At 39.8% G+C, this 23960-nt stretch overlaps 1 protein-coding gene across 1 annotated transcript in view; it reads left to right on the top strand.

Annotated features, from left to right (window-relative positions):
• Positions 1 to 1200: 1200 nt before the first annotated feature.
• SLC35F3 (solute carrier family 35 member F3) overlaps positions 1201 to 23960 on the top strand; it is a 274934-nt gene continuing 252174 nt past the window's right edge. Inside the window, exons 1-2 of the mRNA XM_040967975.1 lie at positions 1201 to 1253; positions 1568 to 1797. Coding sequence (XP_040823909.1) covers positions 1201 to 1253; positions 1568 to 1797 — 283 coding nt within the window. The remainder of the gene's footprint in view (positions 1254 to 1567; positions 1798 to 23960) is intronic.

Below are 23960 nucleotides of genomic sequence, written 5' to 3'. Positions count from 1 at the left end.
TCACATATGTCTTGCTAAACATACACATATATTTCATTTTTAGGTGTGCTGATGTTAATGGCATTATGCTTTTATTCCAATTTCCAGTTATTCGTTGCAGGTACTATTAGGATGACAGTTGATCTTTGTCCATGAAACTTGCATCTTTTAACTTGTGACTGATTTTGGGGTGGGGGGGCGGCGGAAAGGTGTATCCTGTGTTGGAAAAAAGAAACTGGAAAGTGCCACATTTATTATTCAGAGTAGTATTTTGAGGCTGGATGATGGATATTTTCTTCATATATTTCCTTTACATTTTGCTCCAGTGAAAAATGATTAGCTAATCTGCAGAGAATGACAAATAAACATACAAGTTGAACAGAATGGCAGTATATGAAGAGAGAACTGGTGGAGTGACTGCCTGCTTAATGCGGACTTAAACTTGCAGAAAGCCAGGATCGTCTGAGAGACGGTCCTAAGAAATCAATTCACTTGTGCGTAGCGTTGCCTACTAAAAGCCATTTATTTACTTGGCAGCTTGAGAACGGAACCAGACTTCTTTTCTTCCAAGTAGTTTTCTAGACAGACGGGTTGTGGGGAGGTGAGGAAGAACGACAGAAAGGAGAGGGAGAGAGGCTGAAATACTGAATCAGGAGCTGTAGGACTTGCACGAGTCATAAAAAAGCAACCGGAGCAGCACAACCCACAACCCGATGTGGCCGGGAGAACTTGGCTGCCTGGTGCTGACTTCTAGTGGCGACTCCGAAAGCTGAGCGCAACCAGGCGGCGGGAAGTGGGCAGCAGCGCCCCTTGCTGGCCCGTACGCGCCCGGTCCGAGAACATCTCCGCCCGCCCAGGAGCCTGGAGAGAAGCGCTTTGCCTAGCTAGCTCGGTTGCACCAGCGACCTCGGTGTACTGGGGCGGCGGCGACAGTGACAGGCGAGGGGCGCGGTACTGCCTCTCTGCTTCAGGTTCGCTGCAAGGAACACAGTGGATCGGCCTGGAGTCCTTTGGTTGAGCTGCTGCGCCCGCAGCGCGCAGCACGCCCGCGGAGGCACTCAGGAACTGACCGCGCGGGCTCGCACAGGCTGCACGGGGCGGCCAGGACCCTCCACGGGCATCGAGCCCACCTCTGCCCTGGCCGGCGGCTGCAGGGAGCTCCGGCCCAGCAGCCCTTCCGCCTCAAGTCTGGGAGCTCCCGGTCCCACTCTGCTACTGCCTATGGGGATCCGAGAGTTTCCCGGCGGCGCACCCAGGGGCAAGAGCATCTCGATGTGAGTAGTGCCCCGTGCAAGGGTGCTCTTGTTTGAGGCGGGTGGTCTGAGCGCCGGGTTGCCTGGGTAGCCGGGACAGCTGGCGGTCTGGGGCTGGGGAGAGCGTTGCGCGCTGCGGGGCTGCTTGGGAAGTTTAGGGCGTCCTCTTCCCTCGCCACTCTCCCTGACCCACGCTGTCCGAGACTGCTCCGGGATCTGGGGCTGGTGACAGCGGCGGGAGGGGAGCAGCACCGACCCAGCTGCGTCCTTGCTCACCCTCGGATGTGATCCTTATCCAAGTCCCTCCTCTCTGCTGTTGCTGCCCGCGGTCTCAGTGGCATGAGGAGGTCACCGGATGTCAGTCCCCGGAGACTGTCGGACATCAGCCCCCAGCTCCGTCAGCTCAAGTACTTGGTGGTGGACGAGGCGATTAAGGAGGATCTGAAATGGTCGCGCTCCGTGGAGGACCTCACCAGCGGGCCAGTGGGACTCACATCCATCGAGGAGCGGATTCTACGCATCACCGGCTACTATGGCTACCAGCCCTGGGCAGCGAGCTACAAAAGTAAGACTCCCTCCTGGCACTCCGCTTACCTACCCCCTTCCCCTCGCTGGTGTCCCTTAGCCTCCGCTGAACGCACAGCTGTGCGTCCCAACTCCCCCCTCCTGCCCTGCCTGCTGAAACAGACTCATTTTGCGAATTCCAGAAGGGGGAATGAAGATGGAGATCTCTGGGACCTTTAGAGCTGTCTGGTCGGTTCTCTCAAGCTGGCCTCCACTTGCCTTTCTGTATCCTCAGCCCCTTTCTCCTGAGAGGTCACAGTGTAGGTGGGGTCATAATGTGGGCGGAGTCAATAAGATCCACAGCGGAATCTCCAAGTGCCCTGAAGTGTACTTTTGCACTGGATGGGAAAGTGGGACGGCACCCTGGGTCTGGGCTTTGCTGGCTCAGTGGAGAGGAGACGCAGGAGGGGTCCAAGTCTCCTAGGTTCTGCTGCTTCACAGGGCCTTCCTTTTGGAGCTGATTCCCTCTTTTGGTCCCAAGGCTTTTTGATTCTCCCATGGGGAGTTTCCGAAAACATGTGTCGCCTGCAAGATGGATGGTGGGCTAGAGGATCAGCTGAAACTTCCTTGCCATTGGCTCCGAGGTGATGGTTTTGCAGTGCTATGAACGGTTGCACAGATATTAGCCATGTGGCCAGGACTAAGCTGGCTCACACTTCTGTTCCTTGCCCTGGAAGAGAGAGGTTGGCCACCAGAAACTGCATATATCTATAAACATAAGCACAGTTAGGTGGTCTCACCACTGTAATCTGACTTAGCAAGAGACGGCTGTTTCACACCTGGGTCAGTATTAGGGAACAGCATTGATTTCTTTGATTTGTAACAGAAGGTTAAACTAACAACTTGATGGCTTGGAAATGGTTTTTATCAGCCTCCTCCTGCTTGAAATCAGAACACACTTTTTTTGGTCTTTAGAGAAAGGCCAAAGAAGCAGGCTTTTGTAATTTTATTGTATCAAGCACTAACAGTATGTCTACTTCTAAATCCTTCAAGTGTAAGTGAAAGACAGCAGTATGCTAGCAGTTAGCCTGTTAATTTTAAATTATTTGCAGAAGGAAAAGTAGGATTTGAATGTACTGTTTTCATGTCCCTTCTTGTTTGCAGAGTGCTGTGATGGTTGCAGTTTAACTCAGTATAAACCTTGAAAAGATTATCTGCATCTTCCCCAGTTTAATGCCTCTGCTGGTGAGATGGTAGCTGATCTCCTGGCTTTAGATGACAAGGAAATCAAAGCAGCAAGTGCTTTTTTTTTTGGCTGAAAAACATTAGATTTAGGATAATGAAAATGAAAGCCTACTGGAAACCTTTTTTTTTGTGGATCTGTAGGTAGGGCTCAGACACTGAATTTTTACTTCTGCTTTCCAAGTTTCTCTTAGAAAATGGATGATTTCTGTTTTTCTCCCTGGCAGTGTTTGGTTTCTTTGTAACTCCAGACAGGGGTATAAATTGCACTCTTCTATGAGGAGTTCTTCCTCTAGTCCTCGAAGTCATAATAAGTTTTCTCTGTATAGTTCTATTTGTGGCTGGCTTCGTGCGCTTTGTGGGAATTATCACCATGGTTTGTGATTTGAGGTCGGCAGGAGCTTGCAGAGGTGATGTCTGTGTTAGGTACAGATATACTCCGTAATTACAACAGGTGAAAAGATCACGTGGAAAATGAGTCCCTTGTACCACTCACAAGATTATGAAGTACTGAGGCTTTATTGAAGGGATAAATACTAGCAGGCAAGGCTGCAGAGATGCCTCTAACATTAAAAAAAAAAAAAACCAAAAAACTGCTCATTCCATTTTTTCTCTGTTCCCATCAGGAGGAGTATTCTTGATCCAGGGTATTCCCTTGTTACTAAAATGCTTTAGGTGACAACTGACATTTTGATGAGTTAATTGGATTTTTAAGTTTAAATTTAGAAAAGCTCATGTTTTATTCATGTAGCAAAAGAGGTTTTAGGACAGCATTTTAGCTGTCTGCCATTTCCACCCAATTTTACAAAAGGATAATGTGCACATTTGTCCATCTGTATCACTTAATTTGTTTGTTGGCCAAAAGTTGTACTCAGAAAACTTGGAAAGATGAGGAATACAAAAAAAAAAATATTCTACAGAGAGTCTCCAGCATGAGTTATGGAATTTTGAAGCCTTATACTTTGCTTTATTATATCAGTATCTTTTAGTGACTAAATACTTCCCAACTGTAGGAACTGACAGTAAGTTTCTAGATTCTTCAAGAAACATTGTCAGTTGCCTATGTAGAAGCAGAACTAATTCAGATGACCAAGTACTAATTTGTAGTCTCTTCTCTAGACATCATTTGGGTAGTAAGAAAAAATCTGGCAATTGTAAGCAGAAAAGAAAATTTCTTTTGCTTAGTGCTTTCAACCCACTTGGTGGAATCCACAAGTTTCACTGTATATGAGAGACTTTTTGTAGGGAGTTGTTTTCTAAAAGTTCCTATAACCCATAGGTGTGAAAAGGGGCGTGTGTGTGTGTGTGTGTGTGTGTGTGTGTGTGTGTGTGATCTGTGTGTGGCTTAATTCAACTAAAAGTTAAATTACAAACAAGTAGGTAAAAAGGATTGATTTCCTCTTCTCAGTGGCTTGAGTCTTCTAAGATGTGCATTCCATTGTTCTGAATCAAAGCATTTGGCAGTATTCTTAGAGATTCTACAAATTTCCAGCTCTGAGTATAGCCAGAGCCCAGAATGCACCTGGTCCACAGTAGATGCTCAATAATATTTCCTGGAATGAATGACTGGATGCAGCCTGGAATATTGATTTATCTCTGGAAGAGAGAACCTTTGACTGTATCTGTCTGTGGAGATTTGTGTAATTTAATTCTTCATGTTCACCTCCTGTTCATTCACAATCACTTGGCTTTTTCTTGGATCACCCATCCTATGTGCTTTCTGAACCAGACTAGATCAGAAGTCTTTATGACAAGCTTTGAGTTGGTCCAGAGTTTATTAGTCTCAACACTGTTGATACTTTGTGCCAGGAGTTTCTGTGTTGTGGCAAAGTTGTGTGTGTTGTGGGTGTTTAACAGCACTTTAAACCTTCATCTGTTAATATCATATCACTGTCTACCCAAATTTCCCAGTGTTGCCAAATGTCCTGTGGTGTAGGGGACATTTGGTGGATCATTTAATCCAAATCCCAAACTTATACTGGAAATTACTGTCTTCTGCTGACAGTAGTAAAAAGTGAGCAAGCTTGGTTTCTCAGTCCCTGACACTGTCCCCCTTTCTGTCTTTTTCTCCTACATCCCTCCTTGGGCTTGCTTGAAGGGTCAGATTCAAATGAGCAGCCTTCTAAAGATGTATCAGAGCCTGCTGCCTTTGGGAGGGCATGGTTCCATACTCACGCAACACGAAATGATAGTCTGTGAAAAGTGCTCTAAAATTCTAATCATATCTTCTCATTACTTTCTTTCCTTCCCCAACTTTTACCATAGTGAAAGAGAAATGGCTGACTACAATATTTTCTGCTTCTTCTTTCAACTTCTGTGCTGTAAAAACCAACTGGGGAAGGAGATGGCTACATATTGGAAAGGAAGATTGACAAAAATCAGGGAAAATACAGCCATATAGTGGGCAGCCAACCCCAGAGGTAGACATGATGGAGAGACTGTCAGCATTTGTACACAAGGATGACTGAAGTAGCTTGTTTTGAAGACTCCAGATGGCAGCTCTTAGGCAGGGTGAAGGATGATGTTTACGTAGTTGAGAAAGATATATACATGTATGGATCTCTGAATGGGGTGGGGAGGGTTGAGAAATGGGGGAAAAAGGAGACAATTGTTTTCAATTTTTTTCCCTGTATCTGGAGGTGAGGGGAAAAGAAGGGGGGATGGCCACTCCCAGCAACTCACCCGCATCAATACCAGGGATGGGGAATGGTCACTTGATTGAATCCTAGGATGCCTGGTGTGGAGCATGTTATGAGGGTACTGCTTAAGAGGTTTTGATAGTTCTGAGTTGACATTGATTTTGTTGCTCCAAGGTTGAGGAAATCCTTCCAAGGACCATTGGCTGATATAGTCCACCTGAAAATCTCCACTCGTCCAAATATTTGCTGTCAAAGCTTGGCCAGGAGAGTTGTCCAATTTGTTCTGCCAGCCATGGTTCTAGATATCCCCTGTAGGCCTCAGTGAGCTGTCATGTCCCCCATGTGCATCTGGGTGTGTTGTCTACTGCACAGGCGTCAGCAAACAAGGACATTTCACTTTGCACAAGATTTCTCTAAAAGGTGTTTTCAACTGGTAAAATCTGATTTTTGTTGTAAAAAGAAACACTTGTTTTTTTATAAGCTTTTGTGTTGATCATGCTGATTGCTTAAACTAAGCTCCATGGTGCTGGTATATGTTATAATAAAATTTTTGGTTTATTAGATAGGTTCAGTTTTAAGTCACTTATTGTATGGTTGGAGGGCCAGTCCTTAAAGACCACCCATCTATGGTCCATTCCTGCCTGCCTGCCAGTGGTGGCTTGAACTGTGGGTCAGGGGCATGTTGGCTACTGAGCAAAGCCTAGCAACGTATTTAGTTCTAGTTGAGAAAATGTACAACACTAAATAGCATGCTTGGTGACAAGGACATTGCACATTTCAAGATCCTTTGGCTAGGGGCCCGGAGCCGTGGCCTAGTGGCTAAGGTCCTCGCTTTGAATGTGCCAGGATCCCAGATGGGCGCCAGTTCTACTCCTGGCAGCTCCACTTCCCATCCAGCTCCCTGCTTGTGGCCTGGGAGGGCAGTCGAGGATGGCCCGGAATACTGGGACCCTGCACCCACATGGGAGACCCAGAGAGAGGTTCCTGGCTCCTGGCTTTCGGATCAGCACAGCACTGGCCATTGCAGCCTTTGGGGAGTGAATCATCGGACGAAGATCTTCCTCTCTGTCTCTCCTCCTCTGTATATATCTGACTTTCCAATGAAAATAAATAAATCTTAAAAAAAAAGATCCATTGGCTTTAAATATTATATGGGGTTTGTCTGGGGTGAAGGGGTGGAATTTGTGAGGAGCAACTGTCTTTGTACTGTTTGTGTCATATCAGACAGAACTGAGTGTGCAACTTGCTGGTGGAGGTAACCAGTGCTAAGTAGAACGGCGGCTTGTAATATCATCGAATTCATGGCGGGGAACTTCTGTTTGATCCTCCCAAAATAGTTCAGGTCAGGACAGCAATTCAAGAATGACCCAATTGTAATAGATTAATAATTTGGTCTTAAAGTTTGTTGTAAAATGCAACTCGGCATATGTCACATGAGATAAAAAGTTTTTGTAAAGGAAAAAGTTGGAGTAGGATGGGGAACGAGGTGAGTCTTCTTAAAGCACAATATTTAAATTTAAGGTGTCAGGGAATAAAGTTGGTTCCTGAATGTAAGTCCATACTAAATTAGTAAAACATTTTCTTAACAGTGGGCCTTTAGCATCCCATTCCACAGTTTCTCGTGCCTGCCTGGGTTTCTGAGTGCAGCTTGCTGATAATTCAGACCCTGGGCCACATATCTGGATTCTCGTCACCCCAGCAGGCATGGGCAGGCGTGAAGCAGCAGATGGGATCTCTCACTTTCTCCCAGTGCAATGTTTTATGAGTTCTGACATAATTCAATGTAGAGTTGTCATATTTTAAGGAAGCACATTGTTCCCCAGATCACTCAGATCTTTACCACAGGGTTAGAACCTGTTACATCTGGCTGTGAAGGGCAAATGAACTCACCTGCTAAATTGCAAAGTCTTCCATACTTTAAATAAAAGAGGCCTTGTGGTGTTATTCAGAAGTCTGCTCAGGTTTCCTTATGAAGCCTAAAACATTTCTGGTCAGAGTTGATCTTCTCTATAGCAACAAGAAAAATTCAGGTTAGTTGCACTAAAAAATTTAGTGTATTAATGTAAATTTGTATAATTCCACTTGCATGCACACACGTGTGTGCACACATACACGTATGGTCTCTAAGTATCAACATTTCTTTGAGGTGTTCCAGAATTATCCTCTATAGAACAGTTTCTGTTGTCTTCCTTAGTAGAAACATGACTTCCATATTATGAGATCTCTTACACCTTCGCCTTAATTCATCTAAAATCACTGGCAAGTAATCTCTTACAGCAGGATCCCATCATCCAATATCATAGCAGGATTTTTTTTTTCAATTTGGTAGCCTCACTTGAAAAATGGTATGGAAAAACAAGTATAGTCTAGCAAAAAGATGGTAGATCAAAGGAATTGAACATGAAGTTTTATAGGGAAAGTTTAAGCTTTGTCTTTCTGAGAACAACAAGAGCAGATGCCATTTGTAATGTTATTGCCTCACAGTGGCCCTTTACATACCTTGTGTTACGTTATCATTTTGGGTCCTTAACAGCAAGACTAACATTTTCTACCTGCTTGACAATATGGATTACACTGGAGGCAGAATTCGGAGCCACACTACCTTCCATTGTTTCTCTCTCTGGGAATTTATAGTGGAAATAAAGATTCTGGAATAGTTTCTTGAATGAATGGCATATTGGACATATTCTTCTATCTTCCATGTGGATGTGGAGGCAGACAAATTTATTCTGCATAGAATAAGGTGGCAGATGTGGAAAGCAACCTGGAGAGCAGTAATGGTTATCAGGATTTGATGCAAAGCTGTTTTTCCTTCCCTGATATAGATCTTACTGCAGGTCCTGCCAGCCTCCAGGTACTACCATGGCAATGCACGGCCCCTTCCTGCAAAGTGAGCATAGCCCAGGCTTTGTTCTGTACACCAGTGTGCCTCTATCTGATTTCTGAGCCGCTAGATTCAGGTCTGTGAAAGATAAAGCAAAGAGTGTGGGCTAAAGAATTTTTAAGTGAAAATAAGCAATTGCTTTCTGATGACCGAAATAATAAAGAAAGCCACTGTAGAGCATCTGAAAGATGTGGACACCAAGTAACCCCAGCTGGATTAAGTGTGTAACTGTCCCATAGCAGCAGGCTGAACTAGATTTTGCTGTTCTTACTGTCTTTCATTATATGCAATGGTGAATATACCTTAATCAATACATTAAGTGAACAATTGTATTTCCTTGTCTTATTACATAGCATCGTAAGGTATTTCTGTGCTTATGAATGTGGTAAATTCTATTACGATGTTGGTGTCAAGCTACTGAACAATTGACTAGGATGTAGATGCACATTTTTTGCTATCAGCTTGAAGTAGCCTTCAGTTACGATAGCATTTGAGATTGTAGGAAATAAATTACTCCATTCAGGTGGTTTGAAGCTTTGAATGTTAGAGGTTGATGTGGAGGTGTTTTCAAAGCCATCTTCTAGGTTTGGATAATGTTTTCTGATACATTCAGATATTTCTCCTTGTGAATATGTTACGTATAATCCTATAGCAGTTGACTAGATTAGAATCTGTATGGAAATTATTTTTTTTATCTGTCTTGTAACCATGCAGTGTTGTAAAAATTTGGATATATTTTCAGTGTTTTAAAATGGTGCTTCTTTATTCCTTTATTTTTTAAAGAAATTTAGTTTTATGTTTCTCAATGAATAAATATTAAGACATTCTCTTCTTCAAAATAGAAATACATTTATGATTACAGGTATGGGAAGAATTCGTTTTTCTCCCACATTCCATTCCTGCTGTGTATGTGGGAGTTTAATAAACTTTTTTATGGTAGTGGTGCACTGTGTTGGCATTCAGTATGAAGGAAGGACTGGAAGTTCCCTCCTTCGTGTTATTCTTCTTATTCATATTATTCTTTAAATAATTAGCTAAGGAAGTAGTTTGAAGACTGTGTAAATGCCATAGCACAAAACAACAATTTTAAAGGTTTATCCAAAGTTTTTTTACTTCAATTTAGGATTTTGGTTTTTAAACTAATATTCATGAAATCCTTACATAGGTATATCTGGTATTATATAGTGGATATGTTTACACAGTTACATATAAATAAAAGTGTATGCCATTAGATTTTTGAAGCACTAGGAAAATGAAATACTGCTTATGTATTTGTTCTGTGATCAGCATCATATATGGTGAGTTTCTCAAAATGTGTTGAAATTTTTCCAGGTAGTGACTTAGTGGTGGAAGGAACTCTTGCCACTTGGATCCACCACTTCCATGTTCCATTCCAAGAAACCTGTAGACAAAACAAGGTCCAAAAAGTAACTGTGTGAGATTACAGGTACTCTATGATAGGGCTCTGTCGAGAAGGGTTTAGAAACAAGTGAAACAACAGAAATGACTATGAATTACTATTCACTTATTCACAAATCCATCTGTCCATCCATCTATCCATTGGAAAAATCCGTCACTCATTTGATCATCAAAATAGTCCACTGGTCTAAATCAAAGTCAGTATATTCACTGTAAGGTGAACAGATCTGAAATATATGGTTACGTTTCTATGTGCTAAGAAATTGCATAGCTGGGAAATGAATCATATGTTTATCAGTCTGTAAGTTGGTTTGGAACCAATCAACTTCTCTTGTCTTGGGACCTCTCCCAGGTGTACCGCACTTCTTTTTGGTTCTTCTTGAACGAGATATTTTGGGATAATTTGAGCCAACATTAACCAGCTGTAAACTAAACTTTATAGTATTACATAGTGTTTTATTGTAAGGCACCATAAAGCACAAGTTCACTACAAAAGAGGATATTAAGCCCCAGGGAGCTACTTTTCTTCTTCCTTTGAAAATCTTAGCTCTACTGCTATAATCAAAGTTCTAATTTGTATCTCAGAACATTAAACACTTTTTCTCCTTTATGAAATCGTCCAGCAGCAAAGATTTTTGACTGGGTTAATGAGATTAATCTACTAAACCAGCACATTTCTTTCCTAATGTTTTATGCTGCAGGCATTCTGTTTCTTTCCAGTTGCACATAAAAAGCCAGCCTGTTTTTCTTTTTCTAACTAGGGGCTTGGAAGAAATAATGTGCACTACAATTCAAAGGATTTGGTATGTACTCCCAGTTCTACCTGTTCTCTCTGGCACAATTGCATATTCTGTTTGTACAATTGCTCCAATGCCTTTAGGAGAAAATTAGGTGCTTCATGGAAATGATCCTTGGATGCTAGTCTCCTACTTATTCACCTTACACATTATAGCATTATTTAGTTAATATAAATGTGAAGGGAGCAATGTTTCTAAGAAGCACCTCTACTTTTACATAGTAATAAGAATCAAAATGTCTTGTTTAACATGACTGCTACTTTGCATAGCATCAAGAATGATAAAATCTGGATTTTTGTTCATCAGTTTCTTGCAGTCTTTAATCCTGAAGTCATTTCCCTTTTATGGATCTAAGGTACAGTGATATGGTTGAGCTGGAACTGAAGAGGAGGTTAGGTTGTTGGGGATTACCTCAGTGGCTCCAGCCTTCCTGGCTGACCACTCCCTTTTCTTCATTCCTACCTTCTGTTTGTGTGGAGCACATGGATGTCTGATTTTCAGCTTCTTTGCAACTGTTGAGGAAAGGGTCTAGTGTCATTTGAGTCAGTATCAGTCAACTAGCCTGATACTCTGGATTGCTCCATGATTTTCAGCTGATGTGTGGAAGGAGATGTCTCAGGTGGCTAGGATCTCTTGGCCATCTTGTGCCTGGTAAGAATGTTGCCTTCTAATTGCTTGGATCTCTTGTTCTAAGGTCCCAGTCGAGCACAATTACTGTCACCATTTTTATGTTGCATCTATGCTGCTTTGTGGGAAACATGACTGTAAAACACATTTTAGGGGCAATTGAGGAAATTTTTAAATCTACATTTTCTTAAATTATTTTATGGATTATTATTATTTGTGATGGAGCTTAGTAGGTTTGGTGTGGTTTGGATTAAGTGTCCTATTGTCCAGAAAATAATTTCAGATAACTCTAATAAGAAACTTCAATAAATAACTTTTAAATAACTCTAATAAGTAACTTTTAAATAAAATCAAGTATAAGTATATTCAATGGCAAATGAGCAAATTGTGGCAAAAGTTTGATATTTTGTGAATCTAAATTAATGTGTATTTGTTCATGGACTGATTTCTCAAGTTTCTGTACATGTGAGCATTTTCAAAATAAAAGGAAAGTATCATTGTTACAGCCATGAAATACCATAATTTAGTCTTGAAAGAAAAATGTTGTATTTGGTGCTATTACATTAGAATTTGGTGAAAAAATGTAGGGGGAATAGTGTGAACACTGATAAGTTATCCTAAGAGAAGACAAAAATTCATCTCTTAAAGGGCAGCCCTGTTTCTGGCTCTGGTGATTCTCAGAGCCATCTTCTAGGCAGAACCACGTTGAGCATGGCATCTGCCTGTTTCCCTCCCCTGCCTCTGGCCACGTCATCATCCCTCAAGTGTGCTGATCAGTATCTAGTGAAATGTTTTAGATTACAAGATTCTTTCAATGAAAGCTTTTTTTTTTTTCCATTGGTTTAGATTCCACATAGTTTAACTTTGTACCCTACATAAATAGTTAGGCAAGGGCTAGAACTGTGGCAGAGCTGGTAAAGCCACCATCTTCTGTCTTTCCTTATGGGCATCAGGTTGAGCCCTAGCTGCTCCACTTCTGATTCATCTCCTTGATAATGACCTGAGAAAAATAGTAGAAGATGACCCAAGTGATTTGGCCTCTGCCACCCATGTGAGAGACCTGAATGAAACTCCTGACTCCTAGACTCAGCCTGGTCCAGTCTTGGTCATGAAGGCCATTTGGGGAGTGAACTAGCGTAGGGAAGATATATGTCTATCTCCAACTCTGACTTTCAAATAGATGGAAAAAAATCTTTAAAATAATAGCAATAATTAGGACTTGGGAACCATTTAATACTTGCCTTACCTAGTGGCAGACAAATAATACAGCATCTTGGTCTACCAATTTGTCCATTTTTTCAAGAAGATTTATGAACTTGTAGTACAGCTTGTGTTTCACATATTTGGCTTTTCGAAGGCTGGAGTCACATCCTCACATTGCATTTTTAAAAATTTCTCCTGTCTAGCTTTCACTTATGGCCTAGCACTCTTTCCCTCCTCCTAGCTTCCAAGGATTAAAGTAGAGCCACAGAGGGAAAGGTTGGGAGGGCATATCTTTGTGAAGCTGCTCCCAAAGAAGTTGCTCTGTCATTGCTCCATGGAGAAGGATGGGCTAATGCAAGACACTAAAAGGATCCAGTGGGATCCCAGATTTCCTTATGCTGTTTCCAGACCACAGACCACTACAAATTTCATTGACCTTTGGTGCTCCTGAACAGTCTGGATGGAGCTGGTTACCATGAAGGATTCTTTCTAGGGAGGGCATTATTGTTGCTGTTTGAATCTATATTCGATGAGAGCACGAAGAGACCACACAGACAGTTAATCAGAATATTATTTTTGCCTCAAGGTGAATATGGCAGAATTGGAAGAAATATTGTAAGTTATAGGATTTTTCTTATTAAAAAGAAGATCTACTTCTTAAGGATAAAAGCAGGACCATTTCCAGTGAAATGGAGGCAGAAATACTGCTGTCTTAAATAGCAAATAGTCATTGAGAGTGGAGATGATTGACTGATTTCCAAATAGAATATGCACAAGATCAGAGAAAGGAATATTGTGTGGAACACTAGAGTGGGGTTTGCATTTCAAACAGTGTTATGAGAAAGAACTGTGAAGTTGCTGAAACTGGGGGAGGAGAGCTCTCTAAAGTTCTCTAAAGCTCTCTAAAGCTTCCAAGAATACATATGTAGTTGTTTTAGATGGGTATGTGCCTTTGGGGACAAACCCTAAGGGGATCGCCAGTGTCTGCTCTCTGGTGTTCATGCCCTCACATACTCCATCTCCTTGAGTGGAGCTGGAACATGTGACTAGCTTCAAACCGAACAGTGTGTCCTGTGACCCACAGAATGTGGCATATAAGAGGACCTCACTTCTAGAATTGTGTTATGTTACATAAGAGTCCAAGTTACTAGCAAGCTTGCTTTGGATCTATATTCCTTGTCAATCTTGTTGGGAGGTCCATGTGGCAAGGGGGTTCAGGTAGCCTTTAACAGTTGAGATCAACAGACAGCAAAGCCTGAAGCTTATCATCTGTAACCACAAGGCAGTGACTGCTGCAAACAACAAAAATCTTCCTTCTCAGATTAAACTCCTGGATGAAAATCAGCCCAGGCCAGCATTTTGATTTCAGTTTTATGATACCATATATAGAGTCCATTGAACACTAGTTTACCTAGACCCTTGACTTACAGAAACTTGGAGATAACAAATGTCTCTTGTGTTAAATTATTAAGTTTTTATTCATCTGTTAGGCAGCAAAAGATAACTTATGCAGTCAAGGTTCAATCATAGTACAGCTATCGAGACATTTAGAACTACAATTAGAACTATACTTTTATTTTTCTGCAAGTTATATGCATTCTTATTCTTTGCTTTCAATAAAATCTAAAGGAGAAGTTGCTGAGTCATTAAATATAAAATTTTATGATAGAACGTTATTATTTTTAATAGAATATTTAACAGAGGTTTTACATTCATAGCAAAATTGAGAAGAAAATAAAGAGGTTTCCTATATATCCCTATTCCCTGTACATGTATAGCCTTTCTAGTTATAGACATCCCCCACTAGAGGGGTACATTTGTTAAAATTGATAAACCTACACTGACACATTATTTCAACACACGATCCATAGTTTATATCAAGGTTTATTCTTTGTGTTTTGCATCCTATGGGTTTTTATAAAAGAAGTTATGCTCATGGTAATATACTGAGAGTAAATGCCTGGGACTTAGTCCTGCCAGTAAGAGAAATGATAGAGGCAAGGAAACTTTGAAAGGTTGTCAAAAGGCACAGCCTCCTCTGGGAGCTGCCTCTCTGAGAAGAATTGAGAGGGAAACAACTGTCCTTGCAGATCCAGAGTTCCTTATTCTGTTCTTCAAAGTTCCTAATGATGAACTTGTCACAGGGAGCAGTTTTGCAAGGGTCAGACTGGAGAGTATTGCTCTCAGATTTGGTCTCCCTCTCCTAACACAGCCAGAGTTTCCTTTGGTGTCCTAGGGAAAAGTAGCTATGGTGGGTCCTTTAGTTCCCCTGTTTAATGCAAAGAAGTGCCTTGCCTTGAAAATCTATAGATATTAGAAGGTTGGGATGAAGACTATTGAAAACTTCACTCACAGAATCCATGCCTTTTCATTTGGTTCTCAGGGTCACATTGAAGTCTGTAAAATTTGAAAAAAAGAAGTATCCTAACATACTGTAGCATTCCATCCACAACTAATTTGTGGGGATAAGATAATTGGTTACACTTAGGATGTGTGGAGTGGGAAGTATATAGGGAACCCTTTTTTCAGGTGGGTGGAAATGTTTTACATGAATAACCTAAGTGGCGAGTTATTTGCATGTAAAAATTAATCAAAGACATTGCTTATATGTTATACCCCAGTTTTAAAATCTATTTTTAAAAGGTTCTGGTGGAGGGTAGATGGAGGGGACTTCTCCATGTACAGACATTGGTTACTGAATGGATATAGTTCTTTTTAGAAGATGGTGACAAAGTAGGGGCTGTAGGAATCAGGACTGGAAGATTAAGGCTTCCGTATCCCACATACTACAAGATATTCTGATCTAGTAACTCTAGAACCAAAGGAGAAGAAATATATCCCAAGTTGGGAAGTAGAAAAAGGGAGTGAGGAACCATGAGATACCTGAGCTCAGATGGAAAAGAAGGATATTTTGGGAGAAGTGTGTGTTCTTTCTCACAGCAGATGGAGATGATCTGTTTGGATGTGGTTCACTCTTTTCCCTACTTTATTAATAGCAGTAGCCTTGAATTTGGTGTGAAGTGTTTCATTTCATTTGATAAGACTACTATCTGTCAGTAGTCTGCTTTGTATGTTGCTGAGAAGCTTGCATAAGCATATGGATTGTTCCTTAAGGTAAGTTCAGAGTATTTCTCCAGGTTGAAATGAGTCCAAACCATGAACTGGATCCATATTTTTCTCCTTCAAAATAAAATGATCTTTGTCCATGTGGACTCCTACAGTGAAGTTGTATGGAACAGTGCCTGCTCCTGGGTTTGATACTCAGCTCCTCATCTTCTGAGACCGTTATGTTGTTTATTTTTGTTTTGTGTACTAGTAGATGTTTTCTAGACATATTAGCTTCTTTTAGCTTTTTAAACTATATTTATTATTTCTTTTTTATTATTATTACATTTCATTTTATGACACCATTTCCTAGGCTCTGAGGTTCCCCCAATCCTTCCCTGTACCCTCCCCCACCCCCATGTGGATTACTCCACCTTATTGCAGTATTACAATTCAAATCCAGTCATGCTTCTTTCATTGAAAGCATGTACCATTCATAGAGTCCAGCATCTTATTGTCCAGATAAATTCAACAGTTTCTTGTGGAGACCATCTCTGGTCTAAAAGCAGAGCTGGCAGAAATTAAAAGCCATAACATAACATCAACATCAGTTTACAACATTATGGAGTTAATTGACACGATACTGAGTGACTGATATGTTAGAAGATGCAAGTTCTTAACCACGTCCTGTGACTACCTAATTGACATTTCTATTTTGATTTATACACAATTGACTGCTATCCACCTTAAAATGGCTATAGGATACTATTCAGCTGTCTTGTGTCTATTTTCATTTTTGTATTTAGCAGTTTATAGTGTTGAAGCATAATTTTTACTGAACTTGGCAGATTTTATGTAGTAAAAACTGGCTTATAACAAGGCATATAGACATATTAGCTTTTTATATTTGAAATGAAATCTTCACAATTCTACTCATATAATCCAAATAAGTACCATGATAATAACCAGTAAACCAAATGAGTTAAATTTTAACTGTATGACTCAGATGCATTTGACCTGCCTTAAAAATACCATTAGAAATATGAAAAATCAGTTCTTTCCAGAAATATTTTAATGGGAATATTTTAAAAATACATGTAGCACTAATGCAAAATATCCAAAATAAAATGAATTTAAAATTTAAGTGTACTACTTGAGTAAATGTCTAAAAAAATATGCTCTTGTTTACTGCATCCAGGTTACAAAAAATAATGTTAATAGTATAGAAGTTATTTTTTGACAGCTATATGAGAAATATTCCTAATCTTAAAGTAATCAAGAAAGGGTTTCACTCTCCAGCAAAGATAGCTGCCTACAGAGGTAAAAGGTGCTTCGATGAAAATATAATTGTACCCTGTGATTTATAACGAAGCTGAGACTAGCTCAAGATTTTTGTCATAGTGATGAAGACATCTTTCCTAATTCTTATCTTAACACCTTCTGAAAAATTTAATCTCAGCATGCTTGCTGGAAGGTTTAGATTTACTTTCTCACTACAGTGTCCCTTTGAAAAAAGTGTCCTCCAGACAAGATTTCCATGCTGAAATTTCTATGTGTTTATATATGCATGGACCCTTTTTTCCCTCTAACATCATAACTCTGAAATCAGTTATGTTAGATTTTGTGTTAGAACCAGCACCTAGGTTATCTCTGCATCTGAGTCAATTGATTGCTTTGTTTCTTTTCTGAGAGATGGCTGTCATGATTTTTGATTGAATATTGGGTATAACGTATTCAAGAACAAGAGACTGGGTTAGATATTCATTATGCCATCAGCAGTATTTAATCTAGCTGGGAATTGGTCTCAGTCTGAGTGTTGTTGGTCTTTTTAATCCTCCCCACAACTGTTGAGCATTGCCTGTATCCTAGAGGCAGAGGACTTCCTACTTCACCTTTGGAGGGAGCCTTCAGGGATCCTATTCCTACTTTAGAGACAATTAATTTTTAGCTTCTTAAAACTTTTATTTTTATATGAGAAAAAGCATATTAGAAAACATTTATTTTTAATGATTTATTTTATTGGAAAAGCAGAATTACAGAGAGAAGGAAATAGAAAGATCTTCTATCTACTGGTTTACTCCCCAAGTGTCCACAATGGCCAGAGCTGAGTCAATTTGAACCCAGGAGCCAGGAGCTTTTCCCAGGTCTCATATATGGGTGCTGTATTCCAAGACTTTGAGCCATCTTTTACTGATTTCTCAGGCCACATATACAGAGCTGGGTGGGAAGTGGAGCAGCCAGAACACAAACCAGTGCCTATATGGGATGCTGATGTGCAAGGCAAGGGTTTAACCCACTGAGCCTCTACTTCTAAATTTTGATAGGCAGTATTTATCTTGCATTCCACCGCAAGTCTTTCCTAATTTACATTGTAGTTTCAAGTTTTCATTTTAGTTTGTGGGTCCTGCTTCCAGTTGTAGGAGGGAGTCTGCTAACTGGAAGGGTAACCACTGAAATTCCAGGTATTCCAGGTTCACTGTCCTCTGTCCTGGTCTGGGCAGGCATCTGAAATTTATTTTGATCACTTTGAAGTATGCTTATATCTACTAAACAAACTGTTTCCATTTTTTTTAGTCATGAAAGAGTTGTATTTTGTTGTTAATGAAAGAGAAGAAATGACAATGCATCCATTCCCATTGCTAAAACAGCGAGACATCACACTATTGCCAAGAAGCTTGTAAAACAGGCTGTAAAGTGCTCTGACCACTGTAGAGGGAACAGAGGGAACAATGGTAATAATCCTTAGTTAAATGACACCAATGAAACTTACATGATGTCTGGAGCATATGATTGGAAGAACAGTTGCTATTAGATGTGCATCCTGAATGGTATTTTGCTTTGCTTTTAGATGCAACTGCTGGTATTCAAATATGAATTAGTATGCCAGCATAAAAATATCAGAGGTGTTTTTGATGTTGTTGTTGTCTTTCCCTTCATAATTGAAAACCCATAAAAGGAGAAGAGAATTTTCCTTTGGTCAGTGATTATGTTATGAGCTCTGGGGAAGACAAGAAAGGTGATTCAAGATCGATATTGGTGGAGTGCCAGTGAAATGATTGAGCAGAAAGGGAACTGCTATTTGAATTACAGCTTTTGCCCCCATGTGGCAGGTGGCAATTCACAGAGCACAGCTGGTCATCAAACAGTGCTTCCGGATTGTGATTCAGCAGATAGGAATGACTTAACAGTGTTAATTCAGCCACATTATGGATGGTGAGTGTACTTCTTTCCAGAAGATTTGTATGCAGAAATGGGCAGCAGGTACAAAACTGTTCGTCCGAGTGATATCTCTGGTTATTGCAGGAAAGATGTTTTGAAACGGGAATGAAGCAAAATCTCTCCTCATATTACCAAGAGCACCTGGATTAGTTTCTATGATTTCAAATTCAAATGGATTGTGTAACTTACATATCTTAAGGATAGACTCAACATTTTGAATAACCTGAATCTCACTTTGTGATGATTTTTTAAAATTTAAAGAGGTATTTATTTATTTGAAAGATAGTAATGGTTCAGTTGGGAGGTTGAGGACAGATATATATGACCACATTGGCTTGGGCTGGGCCATGCTGAAGCCTGGAGATTAAAACTAGGTCCAGATCTCCCACACAAATGGTAGAGGTCCAAACACTTGGGCTATCTTCTGCTGCTTTCCCAGGCACATTATCAGGGAGTTAGACGGAAAGCAGAGCAGCTAAGATTCCAATTGGTACTCATATGGGTCGCCAGTGTTACAGTGTTACAGGTAAAGAAATTACCTGCTGCGTCACAATGTTAGTCTCAGTGACTTTTTAACCTATCTTTAATAAGAAAAGTTTTCAGAATTTCTGAAACTGAAGTTTCTCAAGCTGATCATATAACCTGATCACTAATTGTTCAATTCTTTACCAACAACAATTAGTTTTCTTTAAAAGTTAGAGTATGAAATCTGTGACTATACAAATGCTGCAGCAAACAAAATAATGTTATAGAGCAAAGTGCCCTAGGAACTTCAATGCACAACTTCCCAAGTTTAGTTCTTAAAGGGCAACAAACTTGCTGTTGATGTGGTTAGTTCCATGCATTCCACTCCTTTGGTGATATTTCTTTTGTCTTTCTATAAAACTGGGTATCCATGTTCACTTTGAATCTCCCAAATGCTTGAATACACAAACCAGCACAGGCATCTTCCAAAAGGGAGATGCTATTTCCTCTTGTATCCTAATAGGGTATTGGGGGAAGCCAGCTTAGCCAATGATAGAACCAATACCCAACTACCCCACAGCCCCTAGCAGTCATTCATAGTATTCTGTTTAAAAATTTTTTGTCTTCACCCAATTCTCCCTTGCAAAAGGAACAAAACCCTTTGCCAACCTCAGAGTTCACTGAGGAATACATCAAGAAAATGGGAGATAAAGAGTTCAAAACACTTGTTATAAAGTTTCTTATGAATAAGGAAAAGCACATAAAGCAGGAGTTCATGAAATTTAAAGAATATTTCACACAGGAAATAAATCAAATGAAAACTGATATATCAGAAATGAATACAGTGGAACAAATTAAGAGTATAGTGGAGAGTCTCCAAAATAGTCAGAAGAAAGAATCTCGAAATTGGAAGATATTTCCTGTCACCAGGAGGAAACAAACAAAAAGCTGGAGGCAGAGCTGGGTCAAGCTAAAAAAAGTATTCAAGAAATGAAAGACACTCTTAAAGGGCCAAATATAAGGGTTATGGAAGTCCCAGAAGGTGCAGAAAGAGAAACTGGTTTTACAGTTATACTTAATGAAATAATAAGGGAAAAATTCCCTAAACTGGAGAAGGAATTGGGGAAACAAGATCCAGGAGGGGCACAGAACTCCCAACAGGGTTGACCAAAAACAAACATCACCGTGATATGTGATAGTCAAGCTCTCTTCAGTCAAACATAAGGAAAAGATCCTTAGGTGTGCTTGTGAAAAGGAATGGTACAAAGGAATGGTAATTAAATTCACAGGAGACCTCCCACAGGAAACTCTACAGGCAAGAAAAGAATGGAGAGACATATTCTAGATTCTAAAAGAAAAACATTGTCGACCCAGGATAACATAACCAGAAAAGCTTTCCTTTGTGTTTGAAAATGAAATAAAATTCTTCTACAGTAAAGAAAAGTTAAAAGAATATGCCTCTTCCAAACCTGCCCTAAAAATGACACTTAAAAATGTTCTCTTGAAAGAGAAGAGGAATAACGCCCACCAAAACCAAAGGCAAATATGAAGAACATCCCAGTGAAATAACAACAGAAAACTAAATCAATGAATAACCCATTGCTAAAACGACAGGACCAAATTATCACCCATACATATTAACCCTGAATGTAAATGGCTTAAACTGATCAGTCAAACGTCATTCATTAGTAGACTAGATTAAAAAACAAAACCTATGTATTTGTTGCCTACAGGAGACATTTCTCACCAACAAAGATCAGCAGAAACTATATCTCATGGATTTTTATGTTTTTTTTGGTTACTTTCATTTCTTCAAAACTCTTTCTCATTAAATTCTTCAATAGCTCATGGATAATACAGTAGCATCATTTTGTTCAAGAAGATTCTTCATTTTTTCTTTCTTTTGTTGATTTTGCATTGTGGCTTTTCATTTAAGAGGATGCATTGTAACTGTTATTGAGACTATCATATCCAGATGTAAAGATACAATGCATTATGCATCTCTACTTCCAGACCAAAGATGGACTCCCAATTTAAGTGTTTACTATATCTTGACAATAGGATGCTGAGCTCTCTGCCATTGTCCATGCCCACAATGATGGACATATGACTGTTTATAAAGAACTATACTATAGCAATAATATAGGAGAACTTAGTGAACAAGGAAGGGGTTAGGGAAGGGGTAGGGGAAATACCAGGGCCTATGGAACTGTATCATAAAATGATAATAATAATAATACGCAATAATATTTTAAAAAGTAAAGCCTCTTATGGGGTTTTAATCTGCAGTTTAAACCTTACTTTGTGAGTTTTCACATTGTTTCATATATTTAGGAACTATTTGAATTTCCTTTGTTATAAATTCTTTTTAATATTCATTACTATTTCAGTTGATCCTTTCAAAAATTGATCTGCTGGCTGATTTTTGATTGTTATTTTCTTTGTTTGGGCTGGTACTGGGGTTTGAGCAAAGCTTGACTCTGAAGGTCATGTTAGACTTTAGATTGTAAGTCGAATGATTAGGAAGTGAGCCCATGCAAGGTCCTTAGGCCACTGGGGACATGCCTTTGGGAGATAGTGCTCACAAAAGGATTGGTTCTAAAAGCCTGGATCTGTCCCAGGTGATTTGCCCTCTAACTGGCTCACCTGGCTCACCTTTATATACCCTCTGCCATGGCCACCCTTTGGCCTCAACAGATGCCCACCAGTTGGAACAGTCTGGTCACCTCCAGAAGCACTAGCCAAGATGAGTCGCCTTCCTGAAGAGAATGCTTTTCTCACACATTTTGTAGTAACAGTTTCAAAGGATTTTCCAAGTTATTTATTCATCTTTTTACTTTTGCTTTGTGTTTTGATCATGAAGCTGCTTTTATTTTATGGTCAAATTTATCAAGCTTTGGGTATTTTTGGTTTTTCACTTTTTAGGTTTAGGTTTTTCACATTAATTAGAATAACTATTTTTATTTTTTTAAAAAAAAAAACGCATGCCATCTCTCATTTCCTGTAGTGAATATTTATTTATTAATTCTTTGCCTTTCAACTTTGGATCCATTTGGGCTGTTTTCATGCAAGGCATGGACCTCACTTTATGTACGTTGTCACATTCTGTATTTTCCATTGGTTGCATTTCCCTGGTATTTTTCTGTAATCATTCTTCATTTGCCATTCACTTCTGCCTTGTTGTTTTTTTTATGTTTTGATGACTCCTCTTTGAAACGGTACCTTTGTCCTAGGGTAGTTATTTGTGGAGGAGCCAGGGTAGCAGTTTGTGTAGGGTGTGCTCCAAGTTAGCTGGAAATTCCCTATAACCCTGGGATTTGTGCTTAAATGAACCTAGATTTTATTTTTTCCTGAATAATGAGGATAAACTGTGATTTTTTTTTCCATCATGGTACATTTTCTTTTCTGTGGCTGCAGATAGGCTACTTCCTGCCTGCAATCCTTCCTGCATTCTATTTCTTATCTGTGCCTATTTCTCTATGTGTGAGCACACCTGGCCCAGCAATGGCCACACGCCATGTCCCTGCCTTAGCAAAGAAAATCTTTAGGTTTTATGCCTCAGAATACACCATGGCCCTATTTTTAGTCCTTATCCTCTCCTACCCACATGAACCTTTATTGGTTTACTATTGATATAGGTAGATTTTTCCACTAGTTTTGAAGATTTGAGAGTTTATTGATTTCACCAAAAATAAAGTTTTGCCTTCTTTCCTTCTGTTGTTTTTAGATGACTTGCAAGAAGACAAGGTAGAAAATACTGATTCTGTTACCTTTGTAGCAGTAGTGGTCATTCCACATAGGAGACTTAACCTTTAGCCTATGAGTGCAGTATTTCCATCAGAATGTTTTGAACATTGAGGCAAGATGAGGAAAGAACTTGATTACTAATATCGTGCTTGTAGTAAAAAGATAGTTTCAAAACAAGAAAAAACTGGGAGACAAGCCAAAAATCCCAAGCTAATAGTTGTGGGGAAAATGGCTAATTATGACCTTTCATGAGCAAATGATGATATAATCGTAAAGAGCAGAAAAGGTAAGAAACACTAAAGAGGAAAAACCAGTAATATTTACAGATGTATTAAGGAGTGCTGGGGGAAGTAGAGTGAAGTAAGATTTATATTTTGAACCTATGTGAGGCATAGAATAAATGGGAGTATGGGGTGATAGCTGTGAATTCACTGAGTCTTAATAATTTGGATAAGAGAAATGAGAGTACCTTCTGAGAGTAAGTTTAAAAGCCATCATAAAAGTAATCACCCTGGACCTACACGATTACTTTAAAATGATAGACTAGAAAGACAGGTTGTAAGATGTTTCAAATGTCCTTCACATCCCATTTCAGAAAAGTGGCAGCTTGGTCAACCATTTTATCATAGTTGTGTGGGCTTCACCCTCCCTGTGCAGGAGACAGATGAGCCGTACTGCTTTGGCTGACAGTGTCTGTCCAGCAAGAAGCTGACTCTGCAGGAATAACATTTAGAAGAGAAACGACCACATGCGCAAATATAGGTGACAGATGAATCTATGAAGTTTTGCAGGATTGAACAGAGAGACAAAAATCAGTAACCAAGGATGGCTCCTTTAGGAACAATAATATTTACAAAATGGGAGGAAGAAAATGGCCTGGATTTGAATGAAGTCGGAGAGACAAGGAAAGTACTGGAAAGGTCCAACATTAAAACAA

Source organism: Ochotona curzoniae, unplaced genomic scaffold, assembly GCF_017591425.1.
Source record: "Ochotona curzoniae isolate NIBS_2020 unplaced genomic scaffold, NIBS_Ocur_1.0 scaffold_4683, whole genome shotgun sequence".
NCBI classification, from domain to species: domain Eukaryota; kingdom Metazoa; phylum Chordata; class Mammalia; order Lagomorpha; family Ochotonidae; genus Ochotona; species Ochotona curzoniae.
Note: the sequence above shows the minus strand (reverse complement) of the source record. Positions and strands in the feature narration are given on the sequence as shown.